Source organism: Patella vulgata, chromosome 7, assembly GCF_932274485.2.
Source record: "Patella vulgata chromosome 7, xgPatVulg1.2, whole genome shotgun sequence".
NCBI classification, from domain to species: domain Eukaryota; kingdom Metazoa; phylum Mollusca; class Gastropoda; family Patellidae; genus Patella; species Patella vulgata.
Window position 1 is genome coordinate 38086916 of NC_065885.2, and position 19799 is coordinate 38106714.

General features: G+C 36.0%; 1 protein-coding gene across 1 annotated transcript in view; it reads right to left on the reverse strand.

Annotated features, from left to right (window-relative positions):
• Positions 1–1352: 1352 nt before the first annotated feature.
• LOC126828698 (F-box DNA helicase 1) overlaps positions 1353–19799 on the reverse strand; it is a 42357-nt gene continuing 23910 nt past the window's right edge. Inside the window, exons 12-19 of the mRNA XM_050558639.2 lie at positions 19467–19566; positions 16880–17007; positions 10732–10807; positions 9966–10154; positions 7915–8007; positions 5803–5927; positions 4437–4562; positions 1353–2328 (exon numbers count right to left, since the gene is read on the reverse strand). Coding sequence (XP_050414596.2) covers positions 2161–2328; positions 4437–4562; positions 5803–5927; positions 7915–8007; positions 9966–10154; positions 10732–10807; positions 16880–17007; positions 19467–19566 — 1005 coding nt within the window. The 3' untranslated portion in view covers positions 1353–2160. The remainder of the gene's footprint in view (positions 2329–4436; positions 4563–5802; positions 5928–7914; positions 8008–9965; positions 10155–10731; positions 10808–16879; positions 17008–19466; positions 19567–19799) is intronic.

Genomic DNA, 19799 nt, shown 5'->3' on the forward strand with positions numbered 1-19799 from the left:
GTGAAATAAAATCTCGGTTAGTTTTTTTTTTGTGTAAGCTAGGGTTCAATGTCAGTTATAGATTTAACTCATTTGCGCCCATTGTTTCCTGTGTATGCCAAACAAACACAAGATGTTCAAGGAAAGGTCTTGACATTTACGAGCAGAATTTATGTGTTCGTATTCGCCTTTAGTTGACTACTGCGGTTGGAGAACTGTAAACACAAAATTTCTCAAAAATATAACGCAAGCGAAGTGTTCGTATTGCCCTTTTCAATTACTTTCGGGTCTTTAATTAAAATCTGGTAAAAGCTTTTTTATATACTTTCGATGGCCTACACTACATGAAAATCTGACCAGTTGTAGTGGAAGGTCGCGTCAGGTGTCAAACGAGCGGCTTTTGACCTTATGACGTCAGACATTGATTAATCAATCAGCGTTGACTTTTCTAGTGGTTTACCCACAGTTCCGTGCACCTCATGTCAAAAACTCGCCATAACAGACCGTTTCATTGGCTAATCCCTTACATCACGCAGAATGCTGGTTATATAACAACTCTTCCAGATCCTAGTGTAGCAAAGACAAGTAAAACGGTTATTAAGGCAGAGCAACATTGACACTTCTTTCACTATCCCCACATCCCTAAAACAGATCTTAAAAGTCAAAGCAAAACGTCAACCAACCATTCCCACACAACCAAAAGGATCCATCTACGAAATCGACTGCTCCAGTGAAAAAAACCTATATCGGGGAAACCAAAAGACCAGTTGAAAAAAAAAAGAATCCTAGAACACAAGTCAAGAGCCCAACTAAAACATAAGCCATGGCAAAACGTGTGAAGGACCACCCACGGCCCAAAATTGAGAGAGAGAGAGAAAAAAATGGGGTTTAACGTCCACTCGACACAAACCAGGCCATTTTGGGACCAACATACGGTTCAATTATATTTCAATAATTCGCTTGCGCGTAGGGATGTTTAAAAGTGGGTGGAAAACGGGGGAACCTGACAAAAACCCACTAGGTTGGGAGGCCTGATAACGAGGATACTTATTGAAACTTCGTGCTCGTGTAAAATAAACCAGTGATTGATGTTCCATATAACCGTGTTAGTTCTCAAATAAAAGCAGCATGACAATTATGCAAAATGGCCGAACTAGCATTTTTGAAATACTTCCTACATCTCATAGCAGCACCGGTGCTGGTAATAAAGATTCATAACATAATCTATGTTTAGGAAAGTAGTCTTCCTAAACTTAACTCAGGCTAAGAATAATTTATTTTAATATTTTTGGAACAATATACTTTGCCTAAGTCCTTATTGCCTTTTCAGTCTATAATGTTTGGGATTTAATGGGCTACAATAGCAACATAGACCAGAATATGATATATTTTTACTAGTACACTACTTGAAATATAAAATAATGTAGTTAGCAGATATCCAAAGAAGTATACACAAAAGATTATATTATAAGAAAATATTAAGCTTTGACCCATTACCAGACAATAGAAACTCAAAATGAACAAATGTTACCCCAGTTGTTACTTGTATATTTTTTACTTACTAAAAACTGTCAAATGCCACTAGACAAGATCCTTGTATACAAATTTATGGCTTTGGGTGAGTTAAAGGTAAATTAATGATCATTCATACATGTAAATTGGAAAATTACAAAACTCTTTTTTTATTGGAAATAAAGAAAAAAAAAATCTTATGTATAAATTCTTTTATAAAGAATAAAATAGACAAAAAATCTAGGCGTGATGGACAAAAAGGTATAACAATTGAAAACATTAACAGACTTGAAAGACTTTGATATTTCAGTAAATTAGTGGTCATCAATGAATCGGAAAATAACAAAGCAACAAAGTAATTTTTATGAAAATACCCCCTCCCCAATGTATGAATTCTTTAATTTCGAATAAAATAGAAAAACCTAGACATGAATTGAAAAAGAAAATAAAAGCATAACAATTGGAAGCATTAACAAACTGTGCAAACTTTTGTAGTAACTTCTGTTTCATTAATTCAGAAAGCCCTTGGGCAGTCAAATAACATGTTAAGAATCTTCTTTAATTTCTAAAGCTCCTTAAATCAATATCTGGCTATCTTTACTTTACTAACTATATAGACATGTTCTTTGTGTTCTTTCAACGAAATTTTTATTAAACAATACTTTTGATTCATAAAAACTCCATATACTCTTCAAGTTGCATTTCTAAATGCCTTAAATCGGCCCTTCCTGTGTAGTCATCTTCTGGTTCCTCTCCAAGTAATTCTTTAAAAGGGTGACAATCTTCATAAAGAACCTGTGGACTTAATAAGCCTCCAGACAAAACCGTTCCACAACCCTGAAAAACAGAAATTGATTGACATGCCACTTGTAAAATACATCATGTCAGCTTTATATAGGATCGCTGTCAACCTGGTTCCAATAAAAAAAAAGGTGGCAATGACAGTGGGATGGGTTGAGTGGCAGTGGGGCTGTTGGAAAAGAAATGGGGTTTAATGTCAGGTCAACACTAAGAACTAGGTCATTTTGGCACAGTGGCTCAATGAGTAAGATGACAACTTGTTAACCGCTGTTCACAGAGAAAGTTCCTCAGGATTTTCCAGCGTGGTTTCCCCTTGTTAGTGGTGCGGCACAGAGGGCCTGGAAAGGACAGTTACTAATTGTTAGGATGGAACGGGAAAGCACCAAGGTCCTGTGTACACAGTGGCATGCATTTTAAAGAGCCCTAGACAATTGGAATTCGAAATAGAGTAGGCCGTAGACAGGGCTCTATAAAAGTTGAGTGTGCCTGCGCACACACTTGAAAATGTGCCTACAGGGTCATACTGAAACACAGGGATGTAGCCAGGATTTGGTGAGTGGTGTAAAAATATATTTGGCGAGCGGAGCGAGGCAAAAACAATTTTGGGAGGGGGGCGTGGTCTTTTATGAAAATTAAACCCTTCTTGGTGTATTTTCAGAGCATCTGCTGCCTTTTGTATTTGGTTCAGTGCAAATCAAATTTCCATTTATATATTCAAATTTTACCAAATTCACTTAATTTTCATCAATGATACAGGGATCTAAAAACTTTTTGACACCACCCGACCGAGCATAAAATTGTCCCGCCCCACTCTGTTTCTCTGGATAGATAAGTTGAGGACCTTTCGGTATTTGTTGTTTTGTTGGGTTTTTTTTTCAAATATTACTTTATTACTTTGAGATTAAAAATTAAAACGATTCTTAAAACGGTGTTTGTGTTTAATTTGAGTACAACGAATTATGACAACAGGTAGATATTGATAATTAAAACACGTTGTATTATTTGACTTGTTTGTAAAGTTGTTGTACGTGACTCACGAATATTATTATTATTACGGTGGAATGAGAATCAGGTCAGGCAGAAACTAAGAAAGCTCTCATCGTCCTCCTAGTCCTACTCTCGGGCCGTAGCAAATCCACGGTCAACACAGGTAAGAAATAAAATAAGAAACATCGTGAAAATTTGCAGGCACGTGTTGGACAATTACGACATTCAAACCTTTAACATTGGAGTGCCGTAAATTGGTCTGGGTGAACCATTTACGGCAAATAAACAAATATAAAGACCGTAGAATAATTGTAAAATGAATAGACCTAGGCCTACACATCTTCTAAGTATAAATAAACAAAATACCAATACATCTTTCTTTAAACTAATTTGGGATGATAGGATCTACTACGGCACACAAAAATAAATTATGCCGTGACAGACATGGTTTGCGTACGTCGACTTTTACCATGGCTTTGCCGTTTAATTCAAATAATTGCCGTGGTAAATTTCGAGCGCCGAGTTTGTGTACAGAGAAGGACGAAGGGGTTTAAATACGACTGGGCGGCTTTCTTCGTTTTTTTCTTTGTGCTGGGCGACAAAAAATAGTGCCGGGCGCAGGCGCCGCCGGTGTGGCTACATCTTTAAAAATGTGCCTGCAAAAAAGTTTTTTTAAAGCAAATGTGCCTGCACACGCCGTGCACATGTGCGCGGAAATATCGATGCCTAGCCGTAGAACAGCTTCCAGGCAAAATACCCCTCATAGCACACTGCATGGTGTATGGCTGTCTTTATTAGCACAGTCAGTGCAGAAAAATAGGACGTTAAACCCCATTTCATTTCAACACAAATATTTGGTGTATTTTTGTTTCGATAATTCCTTTGCACACTGGGATCTTTTTAAACTCTATGAAGGAAGCTGGAGTACGTGGAGACCTTACCCCTAGTCAGTATAAACCCGGGAACAAACCCATGACTTGTAATGAAAACAAGCCACCCCACACAACTCCTGTTGTTGTCATTCTAAACTGTAGCACAATTAGAAGTGGTATCAGGTTTCCAAAAGAGTTGACCAATACCATAATTACAAACCAGAGATTCCAAGTAAGTTAAAGTAATGTCTGGCAGTGAAAGTCATAGGTCTGAGTGTTTCTTACCAATTTAACAGTTTCTTTTTGTAAGGTGAAAACTTTTGGTTGAAATTCTGCTCCAGACACATGACATTTAAAGGGTGTTTTCTTTTCTTTTAGAACTTCACTTAATACAGGCGTTTCAAACTTCATCTAAATAAAATACAAAGTAAGTATTGAGCTATTGTACTTAAAGGGGCATTAGGTAAGATCAGATAATGAGCTGATAGTTCTCACTATAATAGTTAAAAAAAAACCAGATAATGAAAAGAGAACATGCTGAACATTTAAGTCAAATTGCTTTACTCTGAACCTAGATATTAGCGATACAAATTTTTGGCTAGCCTCGAGTGTCATTATTACCATTGTTATCCATTTGTACGGTTATTTCATCCAGCACAAAACGTATTCAAATCCACTAATCATCGCAGGTATCCGATGGCGTCAAGAGTTGATTATGGTCTTGGTAAGTATATTAATGTCTTATTAATAATTAGATAACATTTAAGACCTAAAGAAAGACCTGCAATAGGCAGATTTAGATCTTGGATAATGTATGTTTAATCAAATAACAGGTCACTAACACATGGTTGAATTTGTCACGAACAACCGGGGAATCGAAACCACGCCAGTTGACTCAATGACATCCAACGCCCCTCATTAGAAAAAATGAAACATGATAAGACTTCTAGTTCTTCCTCCTGCTAACATAAACAAAACATGTACCGATAATCAGATAATAATTTTATCTGTTAAATATAAATAAGAATTTTCGTCTAGTGAACAGAAACAATGTATAAATTTCAAATCAAAAGTGAAATGACATGAAATGGGGTTTAACGTGATACTGTTTTGCTCCTAACCTTTGCTAATGAAGACGGGCATACGCCATACAGTGTGCTATGAGGGAAATTTTGCCCGGGCAGCGGCACTACGGCCTTCTCTTATATCAAATTCCAACTGCCAAGGGATCATTTACATTCACGCCCATGTGTACACGGGACCTCGGTTTTTCGTCCCATCCAAACGACTAGACAGCTGTTTATGTCAGGCTATCCGTCCTGCATCACTGACAAGGGGAAACCACGCCGGAAAATCTGGATGAACTTTCTCGGCCAATGCAGGGATCGAACACCTGACCTCCAGGCCAGCAAACCAGCGTCTTACCCACTTAGCCACGTGATCCCCTCAAATCTAAAGGGGTGAACACAATACAATATAAAACCACAGTATAGTGAGGTTTATGTAAGTTGTTGGTTTTTTTATTGAAATTTTTTTTTTTTTGGTGGGGGGGGGGGGGTGTTCTCAAGTTTCAAGGTTTTTTTTATTATCAAATTTATTTTAAAATTTCTTATGATTACAATGGCGTAATTACATGTTACATTGCACTTACTCCTGATTCTTTGAGTATTTTAACAATAACTGGAGACAGTTGTAGAGCTTGTTTAGCTCGTGTTATGGCTACGTACAGTAGATTACTCTCATCATATGGTATAGGTCCTGGTCCTAGTACTACACCTTTAAATAAAACATATTATATGAAAGAAAAGTACAACACCTGATAATAGAACATTATATTATGACAAAAGAATACTCAAATCATTTTATCAGTAAAAGACCGAACTTAAAAATAAATGAACATAACATTGATATTTCAAAAATGACATTTTCAAAGTTCATTCACAAACTATTCAATCAGATCTGATCTACTTTTTCAGTTCCTGGTACAAAATATTGAAACATTACCATCATCATTAAAGGAACCTTGAAATAGACAAATGTGGTTCTAAAAGCACATAATAATGCAATATGAATGTATGTAAAGGGATTTATATTGAAATTTTGAAAAACATATTGTAATTTCTAATCAATTATTTTTGGTGAAATATGTGAACAGTTCAAATTGAATGACAGTAATTTACGCCTGCTTAGTCCATTCTACATGTTTTTTTTTTATTATTTCTTTGTCGTTTTTGAATCAGCCTTTACTAATTACCTCCACATAGTCTTGCAGTTTGTATTTGTTCATTAGAAAATAACACCTGAAACTACAGATTACACGACTCATGTACTGATTATACAAAAGCATCGCTACCGCTGCAATATACGTCCACATTCCTGCTTTGATTGATATGGTACTAGAGGCAAAGAAGGCTCCGCGTCGGATTTGTTTTACCAAGACTAAATATTAAAAAAAAGTGGGTGTGACACCACCCCTGTGGGTCGGGGCATGCACCAAAATAAATAGTTGTGGTTCTTAAATATGCCGAGTTTCAAGGTGATCCATTCAGAATTCAAGCCTATAGACAAAAACCACAAAAATTGGCGGTGGCTCTGCCCTTGAAGGTCGGGACATGCACCAAAATCAACAGTTGCTGTCCTTAGGCTACAAGGAATACATATTCCAAGTTTCAAGATGATCCATTCAGAATTGCGCTCTGTATACGATAAACCGAAAATAGGGCATGGCTCTGCCCCTGGGGCCGGGACATGCACTAAAATCAATAGTTGCCGTCATTAGCCTATAACCAATACATATAAGATGTTCCAAGATGATACATTAAGAAATGTGGCCGTGGGCAACACACCAAAAAAGGGTGCCTCTCTACACCTGGGGGTCGGGCATTCATCAAAAAACTTTAGCCTCTAGAGCGTCCACAATATATTTGAAACTGATTAAAGTTAAACATACATTATGGCAGATTCGATAACAAGTTGTCAGTTCTCACTATAATAGTTAAAAACTAGATAATGTAAAGCCAATTTGCTGAAAATTTCATTCAAATTGATCCACTATGAACCAAGAACAAAGTGTTTGAATTTCCGCCTTGCCTTGATCATTTTTACTAAAGTCAGTACGATAAAGAGCATAGTCTCGATTATACAATTAATCGTTAAATCGTGAAGGAAAGTTATGCAGTAAATCGGCTCACAATCCACTACAGATCGCAGGCTAGCGATGCCATCTAGAGTTGATTATGGTCTGGATAGGTTAATTAATGTCTAATTAATAATTTAGATAACATTTCAGGCCTAAAGAAAGACCTGCAACAGACAGATTTAGCTCTTGCATAATGTATGTTTAAAGGCCATAACTGTGGTAGGAATTATTGGAAATCATTGAAAATCAATAGGCTTCTTCGTCTCATGACCTTAAACACTGTGTATAAATTTAAAGTCTTTCGGATATTAAAGGATGGACGGATGGGGGCGATGACAATATACGACCACATTTCAATGTTGGTGTATAAAAATGTTACTTGTGTCTTAAATATTGGATATTAGGATCCTATATTGTCCCTGCAAGATAACAACATTAATATTGATTGAAATTGATCAAAATTGAGTTAGAGATTAAGCCTCCTTCAAGTGAATATATCGAGCCATTATCATCATCATAAAACGAATATATATAAACATTACATGTAGGTGTTCCTAAGTACTATCTAAGAAATTCTTATTCTCAATTTTCCCAGCTATAATAGATATAATTTGAATGACTTACTGGATCCGGGTCCTAGATAGGTATAATCATCCGTGACTTTAACTGTTGAAAATTCTAATCCTTTAGCTTTATGAGCTGTACTAAATACTACATCTGTAAAAGATCATATAATTATAAGCCATTTACTTTATGAGCTATAATACATGTATATACTACATCATTAAAAGAACATATAATTATAAACATTTAGCTCTATGAGCTGTGCTTAAACAATACATAAAAGTTACAGTATATCATCACAGTGCTTCACATATAAATAACCAGTTTTATTACATTAAAACTATGTGGTAAATTGTTTAAGCGACATTTAGTAACTGAATTAGAATAACACATAACACAATTATATTAAATACTGTAAACCATGATAATGACTAGAGAACCTTCATGGAAAAGGCACCAGAAATAAACTTTTAAAAAGTAACTTGTATTCCATATAACCGTGTCATGTGTTTATCAGGTAAAACTCTTTGATATATACTATTCAAAAAAAGTAGGGGATATTTGATTTTGGGGGCATAATACTAAAATATGCAAATGACTACGAAAAAAGTCACTATAGAACCTAACAGAAGAAACATTTCCAGTTACATGTGACGCCCAAACGCACCAATAGCTACCGCATGGAATGCAGGTGATGCTTGGGATCATCATGGGGGTCCAACCCAAGATTTGCACGACTCTGACTTTGAATGTTACAGTCATTGTGGCATTGAATTCCAGGGTGGAAACATCAGTTTAATTGTTTTAGTGACCAGAAAACAAATTTTGATATGCGTCGGCTTACCCAAAATGAAAGGTTTACGTGCCCTTGGCATGCTACAGATCGGCACAACACAGGCGGTTGTGGCGCGGACGATGAATGTTTCTCAGTCTGTCATTAGCAGGCTATGGTCCAGATACCGTGATACACAATCTGTACAGGACAGACCACGCTCAGGTCGACCAAGGGCGACAACTCAAGCCCAGGATCGATTTATCCGTACCTTGGCCTTGAGAAAAAGTCATCACAGCAAATCAGATCAGCGCTCGTCTTCAAACAGACACTGGTGTGAGAGTGAGTGGCCAGACGATTCGGAATCGACTGCATAGGGGTCACCTTCGCGCCCGACGTCCTCGCGTGATCCCTTGTTTGAGAGATCATCACATTCAGGCAAGACGTCGTTGGTGTAGGGATTGTCAACACTGGGATAATCGACGCTGGAGCAATGTGATGTTTTCAGATGAGTCAAGGTTCACTGTTGATTTTTTGGACAGACGTAGGAGGGTGTGGCGTCGTCGAAACGAGCGCTTCCAAGACGTTAATGTCATCAGACATGATCGATTTGGGGGTGGTTCTGTTATGGTGTGGGGAGGCATCACTGTTGCTGGAAGAACGGCTTTACATGTTGTTGCAGGGCGTGTTACAGGCCAGTACTACCGGGACAACATCTTGGCAGTCCATGTTGTGCCGTTCGCACGACGTCATGGCCGCCATTTCATCTTCCAGGATGACAACGCAAGATGTCACAGGGCCAGGATCGTTACAGGTTACCTCCAACAACAGAACATCACCACATTACCTTGGCCAGCACTGAGTCCCGACCTCTCCCCCATCGAGCATGTCTGGGACATGTTTGGACAGAGGTTACGTCAACGTCAACAACGACCTGCCAATGTCCAAGAACTTGCTGCTGCGTTGCAACAGGAATGGGACAATCTGGACCAAAATGACCTTAGACGTCTCATTAGGAGTATGCCACGTCGGATCAATGCTTGTTTGGCAAACAGAGGAGGATTTACCCGTTACTGACTTGGTTGTGATGCTGTGGTAACTTTGCTGTTTGACCCCGGGTATCATTTTACCCTTATAATGGTCAGTCTGTGCCTTACTTAGTCTAACGATCATTTGGAATAAATCGATGAACGTGAACTTCATTTCATTTTGTCATTTGTTTCTTCGTCAGTTTCATTAGGTGACTTTAATAACACTTAAAAATCAAATATCCCCTACTTTTTTTGAATAGTATAGAAATAACCAGTTTTATTCCATAGAATATATTATTATTATTTACCTGCAACAGAAATATCTTTAATAGTTTTACTTAGTATCTTATCTATATGACCAGGTAAATTGTGATTATACGTCTTCACTATCTTAATTTTTCCTAACAGTTCTGGATCCATAGCTTTAGTAGCATATTTCTCCAAATCCCCTATTGTTTTGAAGCGAGCAATAAAACTGTTTCTTATTTCTCGTTTTGCTGAAAGAAAAATAACAAATATTACAAGAATTTAAAGGAACAATCTCTGATTCCCCAGAGTATACCATACCTTGAAAAAAGTTAGTCTAAGTATGCCAATCGTCAATCAAATGCCAAAATGTAAATAAATAACCCAACAGCCGTCTGTCCAGAAATAATCACTAGATTTGCTTTAACAGGGTTACATAGCTCATAAGAATTTTGCATTGCTATAAATTCTGTTTGGAAAGTGAAAGTGTGTATTTTTTCAAAATGGTATCACCAAGCATTCAGAAGTTGAACAGGACTATAAAAAAGGTTTCCAATAGTACCGTAAGTGCAAACCAAGACATAATGTAAACCAAACCAAAAGACAAACCTGCAGACAAGACATAAACAACACAGAAATTGCAAGCAATACACAACAGTCATGGGCCTGTAATGATAAGGCTTCACCTAGTTTTTCACATTTAGAATTTATGGCTTTCACGCTCCTTTAAATGTCTCGTCAACATTTTAAAGTAGACAAGCATTACAAGAACTAAACTGGTCTTCAAGTTATGAAATCAATTCTAACCTGAACAAAAATTAATATTACCTGCTATTCTTTCATGGCTTGGCATCATCAAAGTATAGATATCTTGTATGATAGGAAAGCCAAACCCATCTGTTCCCTATATATTTAGTAGAAAATTAAACATAACTTAATTTGTTGTTTTGAAAAAAAAAACCCAAAAGAATATGATTTGTATTAAAAAAGTTTTTGTTTTCGTGGTCTTTAACTACATATTTTCCATTAATTGTGGAATAATGAGCCTTTAAACATACATTATGCAAGCTCTAAATCTGCCTATTGCAAGTCTTTCTTTAGTACTGAAATGTTATCTAAATTATTAATTAGACATTAATTAACTTATCCAGACCATAATCAACTCTCGATGTCAACACTAGCCTGCGATATTTATTGGATTAGGATTCGATTTGCTGCTCAACTTTCATTATGATTTAATCATAAACTAAAATCTGGGTTCAGAGTGGATCAATTTGACTGAAATTTTCAGCAATATATTTTCAAAATGGTTTACAAATCCGAAATCACCAAATTTTACGAACGAAGAAATTTACCTACATACTTATAAATTTGTGATTTTTGAACTATTTTACTAATTCTTTTTTCTTTGAGTACCTTGAAACATTTACTTCAAATCTGCTATTTCCGATTTTCGAATTTAAAAAAATTATGTCATTGACATTTCATCCCTGAAGTAAAACCAAATTGACGACTTCTTTAATATTAGTACGATTTTCATGAAATTTGGAATGTAAGTAAATCTCATTGACCCAACTACAACGATATCATTAGAAATATTCTAATTTAACTGCAGAAATTAAGGGACAAATTTTTGAAAAATTCGAAAAAAATAGGTCAGATTCGCTTGAAATTTTTTTTCTGTACTAGCTAAGACATTACTGATGCCTACACAAAATATGGAGCTTATTGATCGAACCGGAAGTGCCACCATCTTGAAATGTGAAAAATCCCTAAGGCTTTTGCGATATTTTATTTACAGACATTAGAGTTAGATTTTCTGAATCCTTGAAGAAATGACAAAAAAAGGTCAGAGCAGAATTTTGATTTAGGTCAACAGATGGTCACCATTTTGAATTGAATATGAAAAATAGTGAAAAATCTACATAAACGGGCTTGTAAATAAACACAATAGGCCATAGTTTGTTGAATTCCGTCTACTATTTCTGAAATTAATACATTTCTGGATAGCCTGGCTCAACGTCAAATTTTTGGTATTTGAAAATTTTGACATTTGACGTTTTTAGTACCGACAAAGTTGCTTACGAGGGAAAGATACGAATTAATGGTTTGGAAATACTTGGAATAGGCCGTTTCTGGTTAGCCTCCTTTCAAGAATGGTTGTTGGCTTTAGAAACAGTATAATTTCTTAATGTTTTATGAATCCAAAATCACCAAAATTTACTGATGAAGAAATTGAACTACATGTACATAGCTGTAATTTTTTGATCTATTTTACTAATTGTTTCTTCTATGAGTACCTTAGTACATTTACTTTAAATCTGCTATTTCTGATTTTCGAATATTATGTCATCGACATCTCATCCCGGAAGTAAAAACCAACATGACGATTTTCATGAAATTGGGAATGTAAATAGATCTGGTTGATCCAACTTTAACGATGTCATTAGAAATTTTCTAAGTTATCTCCCATTGGAGAAATAAAGGATCAAAGTTTTCAAAAAAATCGACAAAAAGTAGGTCAGATAGCCTTCAAAATTTATTTGTTCACATCTTGAAATGTGAAAAATCCCTAAGGCTTTTGTAATATTTTACTTACAGACATGAGAGTTACATTTTCTGAATACTTGCAGGAATGCCTAAAAATCATTCAGAGCAGAATTTTAATTTCGGTCAACTGATGGTGACCATTTTGAGTTGAATATAAAAAACATTTAAAAATCCACCTCAACGTATGTGAAAATAAACACAAAAGGCAGACACAATAGGCTGAATACATTTCTGGTTAGCCGGGATCAGGGTCAAATTTTGCTATTTGAAAATTTCAAAATTTCACCTTTGACCTTTTATGCCAACAAAGTTGTTTACAGGACAATTTATGTTCTTAATTTTCAAAATTTACAAATTTAACCTAAATATTCGAAAAGCTGAGGTCAGTCCGATATGATTCCAAAAATATAAGTTCCATTCAAAGTTATCTCATTTAATATTTCGATATTTTCCCTAATTTTTTAGTTCTTTCACGCCATTTTCATTTCATTTTTTCATCTGTCCCATTTTTAAATGGCTTGATCCATTTTTCTGAAACTTCTAGAACCGGAAGTCAATCCGATTACAGCAATACAAGTGTCAGTTATTTCCATTTATTTTTCAGCCCGGGTGCATTATTTCTCATTATATTTACACTTATAACTTCCCAAGTTTTTAACCAATGTTGATAATTACTTTTTCTTGTCCTTTTTTCTTTTAAAAATCTTGATATAATCCATGACATATGACTATGAATATGAAAGCTTTCATATCTGCATGGGACAGTAGCAGATCTATTTATCTTTATTTCTATTCTGGACTTTGTATGCAACTTAAAAATGGATTAATGCTTAAGACAACACCTTATCTATTATTCGTCAGTTCAGTGCTATTAATTTACATTTATCTTGTACTAAAATTATGCCGATCTGATTAAAACACTAGGATCTGGAAGAGTTGTTATATAACAGACCTTCTAGTTGTTGGAGGAATTAGTCAATGAAACAGTCTGTTACGGAATTGTGGGTAAAGCCCTAGAAAGTTAACACTGATTGATTAATCAATGTCTGACCTCATAGGGTCAAAAGCCGCTCTATAACCCCTGACACGACCTCCCAGTACAACTGGTCAGATCTTCATGTAGTGTAGGCCATCGAAAATATAAAAAAAACAAAACGAAATATAGATCTGTATTTTAATCAGATTTCAATTATCAGATTTCAATTTATTTACGTATAACAGTAGAATCACATTATATACGCATGTTGAAATGTATATATAAAGATCCACCCACAGCAGCTAAGACTTCCAAGTAGTCCACAAACGTGGCACATTCTTATTCTTTGGATATAATCAAAATATTAACAATACACTATAAAAACTGACCAAAGGCAATGATACATAAAGTAATTATCAGAAATAGGCACCTTCTTCTTCCTAAGAGCAACAAAGATAGATTGCCAGGCAACGAAACATACGCAGCAGCTAAATCGTCAAGCGATAGACAAGGGTTGTCGCATATTTTTTTCTTTTGTAAGTAATTGGTGGCATATACAAGACAATTTTTGTCATTTGAACGTTCACAAGGTTCAACATAGTAAAACAAGGGCCACAAATCTAGAAAGAATTGACGGAAATTGTTGAAATTCAATAGGCTTCTTCGTTTCAGTAATTTAAATGATGTATATAAATTTCATTCAGATCGGATGATAACTTTCGTCATTCGAGTGTTCACACGTTTCAACAAAGTGAAACAAGGACCATAACTCTAGAAATAATGATTGGAAATTGCTGAAATTCAACAGGCTTCTTTGTTTCACTAATTCAAATGATGCATATAAATTTCATACAGATCGGATGATAATTATTGTCGTTAGAGTGTTCTCAAGGTTCAACAAAGTTGAACAAGGGTGATAAGTGATAACTCTAGAAGTGATTATGATAAATGTAGTCTCGTGTGTTCACAAGAAATTGTGGAAGACAAAACATTTAATCAGATAATAACTTTAGGTGTTTGAGCTTGCCAGACAAGATACGCCCACATTTTGCAAGCGATGGATAGAGAACAAGCTAAAAACAAACGCGATTTTTTGTACAATCAGGGGCCATAATCCAGAAAGTTATGGTCTGAAATGCACAAATATCAAAAGAGACTCAGATCTTTGGAATATAAAGATATGTTTTAAGTTTCATCAAAATCGGATAAAAAATTGTGACCTCTAGAGGGTCCATACCCTTGGATTACATACTTATCTTATACTCTAGAAAATCCACAAGCTAAAAATATGATTTTTTGACAAATCAGGGGCCATAATCCAGGAAGTTATGTTCGGATATGTGTGATTATCAAAAGGAACCAAGATTTTTATGATAAAAACATATATTTAAAGTTTCATCCAAATCAGATAAAAACTGTGGTCTCCAGAACCTAGATATACCATATTTTTACACTATTTGCGTACAAGGGGTGGCCATTATGTCCGTGAGTTTTTGTCAGATTTTTACGAAAGTTTGGAACTCAACCATCATTAGTGTATAACTGTGATATATTCACACATTTTTTTTTTAATCAGATAAAAATTGTGACTAGGGACCACATTCTCAAAACATGATTTTTTGTACAATCAAGGGCCATAATTCAGGAAGTTACGATCTGATATGCGCGAATATCGAAAGAAAACAAGATCTTTGGGTTATAAACATGCATATCAAGGTTCATCAAAATCGGATCAAAATTGTGATCTCTAGGAGGTCCAAAACCTTGATATAACATATGTTTACCCTATTTGCTTACAAGGGGCGACCATTTTGTCCGAAGTTTTGGACCGATTTTCACGAAATTCGAACTCAACTATCATTAGTGTGTAACTGTTATATTCTAAAACATTTTTTTTAAATTGGATATAAATTGTGACCTCTAGAGGGACCACAAGCTAAAAACGCGATTTTTCGAACAATCAGGGGCCATAATTCAAAAAGTTATGATCCGATATGTGCGAATATCGAAAGGAAACAAGATATCTGGGTTATTAACATGCATTTCAAGTTTCATCAAAATCGGATCAAAATTGTGACCTCTAGAGTGTCCACAAGCTAAAAGCATGATTTTACGTACAATCAGGGGCCATAATCCATAAAGTTATCGTTCGATACATACCAATATTGAAAGGAACCAAAATCTTTGGGAGATAGACCTATATTTCAAGTTTCGTCAAAATTGGATAAATATTGTGACCTGTAGAGTGTCCACAAACATATTGTCGACGAACGTGGGCGTATAAAAACATGATTTTTCGTACAATCAGGGGTCATAATCCATGAAGTTATGGTCCGATACATGCCATTATCGAAAGGAACCAAGATCTTTGGGAGATAGACCTATATTTCAAGTTTCGTCAAAATCAGATAAAAATTGTGACCTGTAGAGTGTCCACAAACAAATTGTGGACAGACGGACGGAGGTACGGACGGACAGGGGCAATAGCATAATACATTAAAATGAAAATGTTGGCGTAATAAAATCAGAAGGCTTCTTGTCTCATGAATAGAAACATTGATGATTACTTTAGCCTCTACAGCGTCCAAAAGATTTTTTTAAACTCTAAAAGTAATTATCAATCGTTCTAAATTAATAGTCATCTGAATGAAAAGTATATATAATTTTCACAAGATTCTTCTGAGTGATTAAGGGCAATAATTTCAATATAATTATCAGCGTTCTCAAGTTTGAACAAGGGTGATAAGTGAAGTAATTATTGGAAATTACTGTAATTCAACAGTCTTCTTTGCTTCATTAATTTAAATGATTCATATAAATTTCATACAGATCGGATGATAACTTTTGTCGTTCGAGCATTCACACAGTTCATCAAAGTGAAACAAGGACCATACCACTAGACGTAATTAATGGAAATTGCTGAAATTCAATAGCCTTTTCCATCTCACTGACGTTAACAACACACATCAATTTCAAAACAATTATATGGTAAATGTAGTCTCTAGAGTGTTCAAAAGAAATTGTGGATGACGGATGGACTTATGAATGTATGGACAGGGGTGATGGCAATATAATATGTATAATTTTAACAAGATTCTTCTGAGGGATTAAGGGATATAATTTCAACAGTGATTATCAGAATTTGCCACATATAATATGTATAATTTTAACAAGATTCTTCTGAGGGATTAAGGGATATAATTCCAACAGTAATTATCAGAATTTGCCACGAAACAATAAGCTTTTTCTTCACATAAACACTCTGTATAAATTGTGGACAACTGTATCCAATAGTAGAGTGTCCATAAGCACTGGACTGCAGACAGATATAGGGTGCATAAAGTTTATGATTGACAAGGGAAGAACTGAAATGTTCTACAGACTATACTTTGAGCATGTAATATGTGGGTGAACTGCTGCTGCTAGTTTTAAAAATCTATCTGTACCTACCCCAACAAATCCTACTTTTTGATTTTCCATGTTTGAGTAGCAACATTTTTTAACAGCCTCAGCAAACAAAGTAAAATTACATCTAGCTATGATAGCCAACTGTCCAATAGTTTCACCAGTTATTTTGCCTACAGTATTAAATTACATAAGGTTACATAAATAACAAGCCAACAGTGAGGCTGATGTTCCCACCGAAATCACAAAATAAATAGATGACACATGTGACATATTAATTAATTAATTCCACATTTATCTTTTTCAAAGGTATAGAGAAATCAAACTGTCAGTGATGCAGGACGGAGGGCTTGACAAGGACAGCTGTCTAGTCGTTCGGATGGGACAAAAACCGAGGTAACGTGTACACATTGGTGTGCACGTCAAAGATCCCTTGGCAGTTGGAATTAGATATAAGAGTAGGCCGTAGCGCCGCTGCCCGGGCAAAATTTCCCTCATAGCACACTGTATGGCATATGCCCGTCTTCATTAGCCCAGTTTAGGAGCAGAACAGTAGGATGTTAAACCCCATTTCATTTCATCTATACTTAATCTAAGCATAAAATGTTCACAATCAAACTCAGTAAAGGTTTTGAAGTAGCTGGTAATGAAACTACACACTGAGTTTTATCACTCTCCATAAGTTAAAATCAAGGTTATCTTGTCCTAAAGCATCGGCCAATGAAATTGTTTAGCTTTGCTTAGCTTTAGCGTGAAATGTTAATCATTGAACTCAGTCAAGACATTCACCTAATGAACATCAAGTTTAAACATTCTACCTCAATTAAAAAGCCGGGGGTGGGTGGTTGGCCGAATGGTTAGTGCGTGCGCATTATATTGTATTATAAGGTCTGTCACTGAGTCTACCTTTGTGGTTTTGATTCCCCGGTTGTACGTGACAAGGGTAGGTTCGCCTGACCAACCTTTTCGGTTTTCTACAGATCTTTCAATTTCCTCCCACTACTAAAGACCCCTACACGCTAGAAATTGAACCATATGTTAGTCCTGAAATGACCTAGTTTGTGGCTAGTGGATGTTAAAACCCCAGTTCTTTCCAAACTCTAGACCAAATTGCTTATTGCTACTTAGCCAAAGTAGAAAATTCTCATCATGGAACCTAGTCAAGGTTCCAAAGTCTCAACCAATCAAACTGCTTATCTTTGTGTAAAATGTGCATGATAGAACTCTGCCAAGGCATTCACCTAATAGACACCTACACCAAGTTTGTACATTCTACCTCAATTTTGTGGCTAAGTGGGTAAGGCGCTGGCTCGCTAGCCTGGAGGTCGGGTGTTCGATCCCTGCATTGGCCGAGAGAGTTCATCTCGATTTTCCGGCGTGGTTCCCCCTTGTCAGTGATGCAGGACGGAGGGCCTGACAAGGACAGCTGTCTAGTCATTCGGATGAGATGAAAAACCGAGGTCCCGTGTACACATTGGCGTGCACGTAAAAGATCCCTTGACAGTTGGAATTCAATATAAGAGTAGTCCGTAGTGCCGATGTCCGGGCAAAATTTCCCTCATAGCACACTGTTTGGCGTATGCCCGTCTTCATTAGCCCAGTTCGGAGCAAAACAGTATTACGTTAAACCCCATTTCATTTCATTTCATCTACCTCAATTAGAAGGAGAGTTATTGTGTTCCAAAGTCTCGACCAATCAGATTGAAGTCTCTACTTTACCTAAGCAGAATATGGTCAGCATCGAACTTAGTCAAGGTATTGATGTAATGAAACTATACATGAAGTTTCACAACTATCACTCAATTAGAATCAAAGTTGTCGAGCTCCAAAGTCTCAAGCAATCAAATTGCTTATTGCTTGTGTCCAAAAGCATCAACCAAGCAATTTGCTTATCTCTGCTTACCCTAAGCAGAAAATTCTCATCTTCGAACTCCATCAAGACAACCAGTTTGAACATTATACCTCAATTAGAAGGAGAGATATTCTGTTCAAAAGTCTTGACTAATCAAATTGCTTATATTATCGATCTGCTTACCGTGAGTAAAAAATGCTCATTATAACACTTAGTCAAGGTATTGATGTCATGAAACTATACACCAAGTTTCATCACTCACATTTAAGTAGAACTAAAGTTATTGTGTCCCAAAGCATCAACCAATCAAATGCTTATCTCTGCTTACCCTAAGCAGAAAATACTCATCTTCAAACTCAATCAAGGCATTCACCTAATAAACACCTACACCAAGTTTGATTATTCTAGCTCAATTAGGAGAGTTATTGTGTCTCAATTAGGAGAGTTATTGTGTCCCAAAAAGTGTGACGGACAGACAGGCGGAGGACAGTGCAATCAACTGTGTCGAGTTGTATTCTTATCCTTTAAATAACAAACTGTGAAAATTTGAACTCAAATATATAAGAGAATATTGACACAATTGTGTTTCATAATGCAATTTGGCATATTGTCAGTTGTCAATGTTCCAATAACAGCATGTTCAAACATGGCAGCTGCATATGTTTTTCACACTTTATTTCACAAGTGATTTGTCCAAGTTCAGAACCTGGATAAATGAAACAACTTAATTAATTCTGGTGACTATCAACATGCAAGCATGTGTGCCTAATAGAATATTACCTGGTTTCCCATGTCCTACTATAGTTTTCTCTGTTACTTTCTTTAATAGTTGTAAACAACATGCAGCAACATGGGCTATTTCTGGTCCAAATCTGAAAGACTGTTTAACAACATAATTACACAACTTTCAATAATGATTAAATTGATGCTATGGAGTGTCACTATGTGTTGTAGATGTTTTTAGTTATATTTCACTAAGGCCCTGCTTGATTTGTCAATACCGGCTGACCACAGTTCGGCAGTTTTTGCGCGAGCTCACTTGATTTCACCGGAAGTCGACAAAAGTTTGTCTGTGGCGTACGCCGAATGCGCCGCTTTGGCGACAGCGGCGAA